The sequence below is a fragment of the Monomorium pharaonis genome, chromosome 6, assembly GCF_013373865.1.
Source record: "Monomorium pharaonis isolate MP-MQ-018 chromosome 6, ASM1337386v2, whole genome shotgun sequence".
In the NCBI taxonomy this organism is placed as follows: Eukaryota; Metazoa; Arthropoda; class Insecta; order Hymenoptera; family Formicidae; genus Monomorium; species Monomorium pharaonis.
Window position 1 is genome coordinate 24845138 of NC_050472.1, and position 12100 is coordinate 24857237.

The 12100-nt window shown below is 39.7% G+C and overlaps 1 protein-coding gene across 1 annotated transcript in view; it reads left to right on the forward strand.

Moving 5' to 3' along the window:
- Positions 1-3686: 3686 nt before the first annotated feature.
- Positions 3687-12100, forward strand: part of LOC105833774 (voltage-dependent T-type calcium channel subunit alpha-1G) — a 54337-nt gene continuing 45923 nt past the window's right edge. Inside the window, 1 exon segment of the mRNA XM_036288005.1 lies at positions 3687-6012. Within this exon segment, the coding sequence (XP_036143898.1) occupies positions 5615-6012 (398 nt within the window). The 5' untranslated portion in view covers positions 3687-5614.

Sequence of the window (12100 nt, forward strand, 5' to 3'; positions counted from 1 at the left end):
CTATTCCATGCTAATCAAAAGTATAACATATACGTGATGGATATATAACATATATATATGATGGAGGAATATGTCGCCAACGAATGGTAGAACTGCAGTAGTATGAAAAGTAATTAATTGGGAAATCAAGATATAAATTATTCAAAATAAAGTAATGTGCGCGTGCGTAATGTACATACATCGCCCACATGATTCATCTTGACAGATTTGTGTTTTGATTGTTGTTCAGAATATTTTTTAAGCCCATCTAAATTATGTATTTTTGTTATGTATTAAATATTAGATTAAAAATTTATATTTAATAATATATTATATATTAATACACTAATCCTGTATTTGTAGTTTAAAATATGAATTGTCATGTATAATATACATCAAATATTTTTCAAAATATTTATTAAATTAATATTGAAAAAATGCTTTTCTCATTTTAATAATCATATAATTTTATATTTATTGAATTATTACAGTAAGATTTTCTGTAGTTTCTTTTATTTGTGCGTTAATATCTCCGGCTGTATAAAATTAATGGATTTAATTTTTTCTATCTATAAGTCGTGATATTTATATTATAAATACATATTATAAAAAAATTCTTATTGGTATTTTTATCAGTCTTTCTTTTTCCATAAGAGAAAGAGAGAGAGGATAACGATTCTCTAATGATATTTTGTTGCAATAAATATCTACGTAACTGAGATTTAAGCGTCTGCTAACACTTGCTTACTGCGCATGCGAGAACATCCCTCTGCATTCTGCATTCTGCATCCCCCAACACTGGGCAAGACAGAACAAGTTACATCGTTATTGATCATAGACGTAACGTGTTATTGATAGTGTAAAAAATTACCATGAAAATGTGCAATACATAATTCTATGCAGGAGAGCCACCGTATATTTTTTCATAAGTATGTATTACTATTAATTAGTTATATATTGTATAACAGTGTAATTACATTCAGAAAGCATTTACTTTGAAATCAAATATAACCTATATTCCATAATTCTTGAAGTTATTAAATAAATTATTTCATATTTTGCAATAAATTTATAATTAAATTTAAAATTAATGGAAATTAATGATCTTGTATAAAAAATTCAAGCTAAATTAACTATATCTTCTGTATTTTGTAAAATTATAAATATATAATAGAACAATACAATTATAACGTTTTCATTTAAATTATTTCATGAAATAAATTTTTTCATGAAATAAATAATGATTTTTAGGATATTCTACATACACACACGCGCGCGCACGCATGCATATAGATAAAATGATTAAATTAGCGGCGAACGCTGTTATAAAGCAATACTCGTGTACTAGATATAAAAGCATGATCTTTTGTTATTGTGTGAAGGATAATAAAATGATATAAACGAATATTTTCTCATCTCTATATCATTATAATGATATGTATAATCATACAATTTATAGAAGCGTCTTAATATATGATTATGCGTTTCGACAAAAGAATTATTCGACTTGTATGAGAAGTCAATTTTGTTTGTTTTAAGCGTAGTCTACGTCTACAATGAAGATTTAAGCTTCAAGTCATAAGAAACTGACCAATCACAGTCGATTTTTATAAAAATAATCAATTGTAATTAGTCAATGGCTTAAAGCTTAAGTCTTCATTGTAGACTATGCTTTAAGTCAAATTCGCCGGATAAACTATAACATATTTATTTCACCGATTGCTCTGCAACTCATAGGACAAATTATCACGATTAAAAATTCTTCAATGATTCTACGAATGAAAGACAGTACGCTCGACTGTTCTTGTTATAATTTTAGTTGGCCATTAAACTCTGGGTACTTTAATGCGCGTAGTCGTGGTAGTTAGGTCAAGTAAACGAAGAAACTAAGCAAAGCCGCATTCTGTCGTAAAGATCACACCTAAATATTTACAACACCGTCTGCTGAATGTCTCATTACACTTGGTTGTTATATCGACATGCAAGTCTTCAATATAATCTACGTATTATGTTCAAAAAGGGAACAACAATATTTCTATCAGCAATCAAAAATACTGAATGTCTAATATTTTTTGTTACAGATTACTGTACGAAGTCCAAATTCAACTTATATATTCTAATCTGCGCTTAATGGTATACTTGAATCGCAATGAGTTTAGGAATGAAACTGAATGAATTCTGTGCACGTTCGGCAAAAAATTCTATGGAGAGTCCAATTATGTACCTAGATACATGACATAAAAACTGTTTGAATATTACACGATGTAAGTGCGACTTTCATTTACTGCTAATGATAGAATTTTTACGACAAATAATTTTACCATATGTATTTCTTGATTTTTCTTTACAGATTTATAGCGGAAAAGGTCAAACATTGAGATGATTGGGATACTCAATATTATTCACGAGTACTTAATGTCTGAAGAGTGTTCGTAATAATCAATGAAGAACAAGATAGCACGTTATTCGATAATAATTTAATTCTTAGCAAAATAAAGTTATCAAAGAACTAGGGAATGATCTTCATATGTCTTATATATATTTTCGGATCTAATCATTTTCTAATTAGATAAGAAAGGACTTTTCTATGCACATGATCACATTAAATTTATATTGCGATGTACGTTAGAGTTAAAATGACAAAGGAAGGAGACGTTGTCGAAACATTTAACAATATATCTCGAAAGGTCCACGGTGCAACACGATTTCTCGTGTAAAACGATTTACTATGTCAAATAATGCAATGTAAACCCGTACATGCTCAATCGTTGTAACATCATAAAGAGTTGTATTTATAAACACAAACGGATTGACAACGTGCTGTAGCAAAATAACTAAATTTATAAAGATATCCGGTGTGATGCACAACAGTAATTCTATGATAATTCTACGTTCCTATTGCATTGTATTGTAAGCGTTTATCTTTGTTCTGAATAAAGTGTTGCAACTGTAGAAAATCTCTCTTTTTCTTTCTGTTTTTCGTTCTTTCTGTTTTCTTTTCTTATCAAAAATCCCGAGAAGAGTGTTTCACATCAAATGCCGCAAATTATGCCAGCCACTTGAAATGACCGAACGGCGAACGCGGAACGCGCGTGGTTGGGCTTCTATTTTCGGCTGTGCACGCGGAGTCGATTAAGGCCGACGACGGCGCGTTTGTAATCTCCAACGAGTTTGATCGTTTCCGGACACACCGCTGACTTTAATCGCGTATCCAGTATCCGGCGGTTGATTATCGCCGCTACCTTGTCGTTTTCCCGTTCGAGAAACCGTGTAACGGCGCGATACACACGCGGCCCGCTCTTTCTTCGTTTTCCGACTTCCGAGCAAAAATAGCACGTAGAGAGTTAGTCCCAGCTATCGATGTTTCTTGGTTGTACCATTGAAGTCTTAGAAAATCGTAGCATTCTAAGAAAGGAAAAATCTATTTTCAGTACAAGTATTAAATCAAAATATTATATAGGTCATTATTGTAATTATTGTTTAATATTATACGACTGTATTTTAATTTATCGCATAAACAATAAGTAAAGCATAATTATCGATATAAAATATGCATTCTTCTTTTGATGCTTATAATATTTAAATATATACCCTCAAATGTCTTGGAAAAATAGACTGTGAGATAAAAATTAAAGTGAAAATGTATATTAATTTTTTACCATGCCATCATTATACTATGATAATTAATTAATAATATGTACATGTATTAATAATTATTAATCTCGATAATATCAGCACTGATCAAATGTAATTTGTATATCTTTTTGAAATAGAAAAAGTCAACTGTCGTCATTTCTATTTCTGGTACATTATACTTTCAACGAGAGTTTCTTTCAACGCATAAGCAGGAGAAATTCTTGGAAAATATTTTCTGAAGATTGCTATTCTCGAAATGCTGAGTTTCATCACCGTGAAATAAAAATGATCGCAATATCATTTCCTTTGTCAAACAAAGTTCAACCCTTCGACAATGTGTCGTCGAATAGTCATCTATCAAATACACCCCTCGATGAGTTGTCAATACTGCTTTTCTCTTCTCTCCTCCTTCCGTGCTCAAACACGACCCGAAAAAAGAAACTTCTCTTTCGCTCGATTACTCTTCGCGTTTCGTGCCGCGGAATCGCCGATGCCGATCACGCGATGATCCCTCGAGATTCTCAATTAGCCGAGTGTCGATACGGGGTGCGGAGTTTGGAGTGAGATAGCACCTTTCGGGCAAATAATGGCGAGGGAAAAAAAGGCACAAGTGTCCCTTGGTCGGTGCCGAAAGTGAAAGCAAGGATCTCAAGGACTTTGCCGGATCCTCTTCAGTCACCTCTCCAACTTCATGTCTTTCTCTCTTTCCCTCCTCTCTTTACCCGGCTTGAGTAGGTGTTCCAGCCGTAGGTGTTCCTCGGCCGACCGACGAGGGGCGTAGAGGAGAACGAGCAGGGGCGGAAGGAAGAGGAGGAGAAAGAAGAGGAGAAGATGGTGCACGGGGAAGGATGTGTGTTGGAGGTCGCGAGACGCGGATGAGGCGAGGAACACGCACACACCGGGGGTCGCGCATGCGTCCGCCACCATCGGGTAGAGAACGTTCGACGTTTTTTTCAGTCACCGGTCGACGCTGCGCCGGGCATCGTCGTCGTCGTGAACACGGCCGCGATCGCGCGGCGTTCAGCTGCTGGCTACCACCACCGTACCCGTACGCGTTGTCCACGCTCGACGCCCGCCTCGCGGACAACAGCCCGCGCTAGTGCCCTCGTGTCCGCGCGACCGACGTCGCGGTCGATAGGCCCGCACCCGACGAGAGTGTCGGATACACAGCCAGGTGGTGGACCACCCGGAAGAAGAGAACGTGAAGGAAGAGGAAGAGGAAGAGGAAGAGGTGGTGGTGGTGGTGGTGGTGGCGGCGGCGGCGGTGTGCAGTGAATCAGTTCTCGGCCACGCGCTTCACGTGCTTCACTCCTTCTCCGAGACTCCGGAGGTCGCGCCGTCGAGGGAGTTCTCTTATTTTCGAGGGAGAAGGACCTCGCCACGTATTATCGAGTGACATCGTGGCGGGAATCGCGGCGCGATTGCATCCTCCGCGGGCAATATCGCGATACCAGGGCAAGGTTACTGCGCGCTCGCCACGTCCCCAGGTGAGAAGCGCAGGTGAGAGAAATCACCGGGCAGGCGCGTCGAGAGGTGCAACTCCGCACCTGGCTTCGCTATCTACCCCGGTTCCGGCGTAAGATGCGATCGGCGGGCACTCGCCCGCTACGTCGATCGCGACAGTGCTGACCTGCCCGCGTCGGCCGTCGGGATTAAGACACGTCGAGTGTATCGGGGAAAGAGACACTCGTCGTTGTCGTCATCATCATCATCATCCGCGACGGGAGGATTGGCGCAACGAAATCGAGAGCACGGGTCATCCCCCGGTGACGACACCGAGAACGACCGATCGTTCGCGCGATTAGTCAATAGCGAGTCCGGACCGTGCAGCAAGATCAGGCGATGAGAATCTCCCCCCGAACGGCCAAGGAGTCCCGGAACCGTCGCCTCACGCAGTCCCGGGCGCCGAGGAGGCCGCGACGTCGTTGAAGGCCTCCGAAATCTGGCTGGAGAAACGCCGCGTTCGCGCGAGAGAGAGGGGCACTCGAGGTACCCGAGGATGTCGCTGCACTACCCTCAGGGATACCGGTACCGATCTGCGTCGAGGGCGATCAGCGGGACCGGGATCGGCGAGCAGGGCTCCGACAGCGACGTGGCGGAGCTCAGCGACCTCGAGGACGACGAGGACGAGGATGGGGCTCGCGTGTCCGCCGATAGGCGAGCGGCCGAGGAGGAGGACGAGGACGAGGACGACGAAAACGGTATGGACAACGAGGACAACGAGGACGACGACGACGACGACGACGACGACGATGACGACGATGAGGATGATGACGATGAGGACGAGGAGGAGGAGGCCGAGAGTCTACCCTATCCAGGCTTCATTCCGATCGCTCTCAAATATCTCGACCAGACCACACGACCGCGCAACTGGTGTCTCGCGCTGATTACTAATCCATATCCTTTTGCTACTTCTGGACTGGGTATGATAAACTCGACTCTTTGTAGATCACGTATGCCGACCTACATACGTGATCTCAAACCCTGCGCTTTGGTCTACATAAAAATTACGTATTTTTCAAGCAAATTTACAAAATTAAAAAATTCTTTACTTTTTAAACACATTTCAAACATTTAAACAGAATTTTAGATATTAGAAATTCGCTTTTCAGATGTTTTAAAAATCTGAAATATTAAGATGTGTCTTATAGGAGAGCCTGACAGACTAGAATATTCTTATACGTTTCCACGAAGTTTCTCAATTGGGAAATTTTTTAGATATTTTTGACATTTATATAGTCCGCGATATATTTCATAGGCCTGATAAATCTTTCTCTAAAACAGAATTAGAAGCGATTATTGGATATCGAGTTTCTACGGTAGCTTTTGTAAAAGAGTCATCTTTGTGTACATTTTACGAATACAGATTCGCATTTCATGGTCGTGGTAAGCTGATGCGAACTGTTCCAGTCGATCTTCATTAGGAATTTATTTCATCTCTCCGACTATACAAGGTTGCGCGTGCGTCAGCATTCGTAGCTATCACGATTTGTTGATTTTCCTAAGTCGCTATGCAATGTGCAGCGTATTATCAAATAAGATTAGATGGAAGGCGATGTTGGGGTACGCGCGTTTATCCAGCTGTACAAATTATCGTGGGCAACGGGATTTTTACATATTTGCACAGAACGTGTGGTGAGTTTAACTCGATCTCGATAAATCAGCCACGTTATAATGTACATTAATGGGTTGACAGCTAACGTCAATACCATTTTGCGTTGGTATCTTTACAAATAAAAAGAGAATAAAATCATACATAAATTAAAATAGAAATTAGATGTTTTTTCCTCCGTTTCGTTGAACATTTTGATACTGGCGGATTTAACATGTCACAATTATCAAGGACTAACACGAAATTGTAGACAGACTGGATTTCATTTTCGGAGTCAAATTAGAGCAATTAAAAAGACGCATTTATTTTAATGGAAAAAATTAGAATAAGAGAAATTTCACCTTTCCTGAGAGGTATTTTCTCAGGACATAATTATTACGATTCTGAACGGATAAAAATTGGAAAGTTTGATCAATATTTTTTGAAGATAATCATCCCTTCACGCGACGTCTTCGATATGAAAACTCTTCCAAGATGCAGAGCTCGATCGTTATGTTTTCGTGCAAAAACGTCTTTAACTGAACGAAATGTCTCACTCCTGTGAAACAGCACTTCCGTCTCATTTGTTGAATGTAGAATCTCCGCTACACCGGACGGGCATTTGTCGTCGAGAGTAGCCTCGATCGAGTGTGGCGAACGCGGTGGCGGGTGCCGAGGGAGATCGGTCTGAAGACACCTTAAATAGGTCATTGATTGACCTATCCCCAGGCGAATCCTACTGCGCGCGTAGCCGCTTTCCACAGCGGCACAGTTCTCTCCTATCTCGTTCTTCTCGGTGGCGACGGTAGCTGTAGCGGTTCTCCTTTTTCTCCATCGCACAGTGGAGTTCTCGTTCTCCTTCTCGTCGCGCATTTTCCTCACCCTCCCGCCCGGCGCCTCCTCCGGTTCCCGGCGTATACAGTCGGAACGCCTATATCCGTTTGTGCGGGAAATTACTGGGGGGGTTGGAGGGAGGGGGAGGGGGTAAAGTGTGCGGCGGGATGTGCACTGCACGTGGTGAGGCGGTGGCAGCAACGGCGGTGGCGACGGCGGCGGCGGCGACGTCCGGGCAAAGTTTAGTCGGCCGACCATCGGAGCAACAAGCGCCGAGGGAAGCGCGCCGCGCGTCAGAAAGATCTCCATTGTGTGCGCGGGGACAATGGGCACGGGTTGGATGGAGCACAACTGTAGCACCGAATGCGAATGCGGACCTCGAGCCTGTTTCACGTTGCCACTGCAAAACCGTCATTCCTCGCTCTTGTCCCGCCATAATCACGTTTCGCCGCACAGTTCGTGCTCCGTTGAAAACGGAGTTCTAGATACCGCGATCCGAAATTCCGGGATATCCCCGGACTGGAGAGAACCTTCGAATACCACCGCGGCGACCCTCGAATTTAATCGAGGTCTCGTATAAAGAATTTAATATATATTTCCATGTGTTGCGCAGTAGGCAGCTCGCTCTCTTGCGGGGGAGGATGCTTATTTCGGAACGAAAACACGCGTTCAATAACGAAAACAATAGCGAAACAACGCGCTATTACACTAGAGCGTTTGAGTTACAATATTACCGCGCAACTATTCAGCTTGCACGGAGAATCGAGACGGGATGATTGCAATTTTGAACGTACATTTCACACAAGTGTGCGTATGTGTATGTCAAAGCGTTGTAGACCTTGACCCATCGTTGTTTAATCCTAGCGGAACCAAGGGCGGGCCAGGGAATGTTAAATTGCATCTTTCCTTGAACTAGTTGCTGTAATTGTGGTTTATTACTTTTACAGATTTAATTCGCCTGGCAAATCCATTTTCAATAAACGTCCAATTAACGCGGTTGCCCCTTTGATCCAATATAATTAATTTTAACATTAACAGAATTATAGCAATGCACTTTATATTTGTATTTTATAATAAAATGTACTGTGTTTAGTTCGAATTAAATAAATCGGTTGTCATAATGTATGATGCCACTTAACGTCAATATTCTTTTGTTGGTATCTTTGTAAATAGAAAATCACGTGAAAAGATGAACTAAAGTAAAAACCAATTATGTACTTCTTCTGATGTTCGATCAAATACATTATTGGTATTTTTTGTAATTTGATATGATAATCGAGATCTAATTTCAAATTAAATAGTTTGGATTTTATTTCCAGAATCGGATGAAAGGAAGATATACTCATTTTACGCAAAAACTGAAATAAAAAGCCATCTTTTCAAAACATAATTACGATAGTTAATAAAAATTCGAAAATTTAATTAATTAATTTTCTAAAGCGTAATTTTAATTTTACGAGTAAGTAATAATTCACCTACTTTTATAACCCGTTGCATATTTTGAGAAGTTTACTTGGATATAAGTTCGGGGTTAAGCGATTCACGCAGTTTCGGATCAATAAAAGGTCGCCTTGCAGTTCTTTTAATTCGTTGAAACCTGCGGGAATACTTTTTTCTGTTTAGATGCTAAATAAGAGATTACATGATGCAAATTGTGTGAAATGGTTTGCCATTAACAGAATAAACGACCGTCTCTCCAGTTCCAGTTTGATAGTTTACTTCATTATCTTAAGTACCATAAAACGGCCGAGCAGTTATTTATGGTTTAATCTGATTACAGGTATCCTCCACGTTTAATTAATTTGTATAATACTAATGCTTATTTATGTAGACAGGTTGTTTCGTTCCGAGTTTTAGAGTTAATTAGTTTTAAGCATAAGACACAGAAAAGAATGATATATTGAATTATATGTTCTTTTTGAGAATATTATACGGCTGAATTAGCTGTTTATTCCAAAAATCTTATTTTTTGTTACATTTTCCTTGATTTAAAGATTTCTACGAATAACGCGACTCTTTAGAATTAGCAAAATATACTACGTTCTATGTGTTATGAAAGGAGAGGCAACCACTCCTCCGTGCAGGCTGACCTCACGAGCTTTGACTACTTGTCGCTTTTGCCCGGCACGTGATTGCATTACTCTACTGCGTTGCTTGAATTACATTCAAACTACTGATTCTCGCAAACGATCGACTGCCTCTGCTGCATTCATATTACCTTTTGTTTTCATTTCATTTCATTTCCATTAAAGCGACAGCAGATCAAGCAATGCAATTTATTTGCCAAAAATTCAACAAACAGCAAATATGCTGTTTTACGTGAATTTGATTGCGTTGCCATATTTGCATGTTGTCCTGTATACATACAATTGGAACGTTGTCGCATATAAACATACATTATTTCACTTGTATTTGTACGTTAGCTTGACAAATATTTAATGTTTAAATGCAACTCTTGAAAAAACATCAAATCCAATAAGAAACTTAAATAAGTATTAAAATATTTATAGGAAAAGACCATCAGGTTGAGAAAAAGATATTGGATATTAGAAATGTATTAAATTTGTCGCTCTAAAGGTTGAAGCCTGGAAAATGTAAACGGGAAAAGGATACGTAATATCGCGCAATATTTGCGGCGCGTTTCTCTCTACGGTGGTGAACGTAATATTAGTATAAGTAGGTGTCAACTTCACGCGGCACGACAATGTGGTTTTGCGGTGACCAATGCGATATTGGGGATATAATCAAAAGCGGTGGATCAAATGATCCGGTCTCAGGAGCGGTTTTCCGTTGAGCTTCTCGCGTTTTCGCGCGTTTTCCTCCTTTGTGGCTGGATCCTCTCGGCGATTTGTCATCGATCGACGACGAATACGGGCACGAGGTCAGAACGTTTGTAGGGCCAGGGAAAAATGATCGAGTGACTAAAGCGAGGTAAACGAGGCAATCATCCGCGGCCTCGAACGCTGCCGGAAGCGACAGTCGATCGAAACAATTTGCTCGGCCGCCTCGGCCGCTTGATTGTCTATTAAGCGTCCGCGTAAATGAGCACCGATGAGAGCGAGAGGCGACGATGAGAAACATGTTGACAGGCCATCATCGAACGATCAACACGTAACGGGCGCGTATATAAAAATCAATTACTTATCGCACAAAGTTTATCTGCCTGTGTGTACGTATGTGTGTTTTGCAACTAAAATTGCAATTGATATATCCTACAAATACCGCTTATATAAAAAATTAATATTAATAAATACCTTTGGGGTTATACGACGCAACGTGTGTGTGTGTGTGTGTGTGGCTTACTTTAATTAAAAGTAATTAATTAATAAAAATATTTTTAATTACTCTAAAAACTTTATCTAAATATTGTTGAAAACGTCTCGCTAATGAATGCAACGTTTGTCGGTCATGATATTTAAAAATGTATTTACTGTATGAAGTTCGATTTTTATTGAATTTAATCAATTCACAGTTCTTTTTTTTAACTCTTTCTCTACGAAAGAGAGAGAAAGAGACAGAGAGAAAATTCATTTTTTGAATATTTTCTCTCGTTTAAATATAGAATATAATATGATACCAAATAGATATTTCCCATAACAAAAAGTAATTCATGGCAATTACCTACTATAAATTCACGTTAATCGTGCCGTCCTTCTATCTCTTTCTCTGTTCTATTTTGTTTCTTCTGACAAAAGAGACAATTTTTCATCGGAAAAACGTTTACAAGCTGTCAATAGAAATGTCAAAGAATAATTTAAAACTGCGCAAAGAATGCAAAGATTTTTTACATTCGCAAAATCAACACTACAAATTCCGATCGACTAGTCTCTCCAGTCGCGTCCTTCCGCATCACGGCATAACATCCGACGCTAGTGCAAGATTTATGTAAACGGTCGCGTATTGTTGCAGCGAGCCAAGAGAATTCTGCAGCGTTGCTGCAACAGCATTAATCCTTACACGAACGATACTTAACGCGGTCGCAGGCACGCCGGCACACCGGGGAGGCGCGGATACAGATTGCACTGCACGATAAACGGTTATCTAGAGCTCCGGGGTCTTGTAACACCTACGGGTCACGTGCGAAGCAATCTAATTGATTATTTTCCGCTGGCGCTGCTTATCTCCGTGATACGCTTTAAAAACGGGGATTTATTTTTAGCAACGCGCGTAAGTGGGTTTGCGAGATAGAAGGCGTTTGTCCCTTCGCAAAATGTTGGCGTTTATTTTCGTAACAATTTAATTACTCACTCCGGAAATGAGGAATGCCCGTCTTGTTCCTGGAATATCTGAGTGTGAAAATAGTTTCGTCACGGACGAATTCAACGCGCTCACATGAAATACTACTTGAGAGATTCTATCGAGAAATTTTTACGTTTTTTGAAAGACACATTTATTCAGAAATAAAAGTGAAAATAACTCTTTTCTGTTCTTAGAAGAAATTTAAAGTCTAGTATAATATAATAATTTATTAAAAATGAAGAATATTGAAAGAATAAAATTAATGAAATTAAAAGAAATTCTGTTATTAAAAATTTATTACAATAAAAGATTTTTCTAATC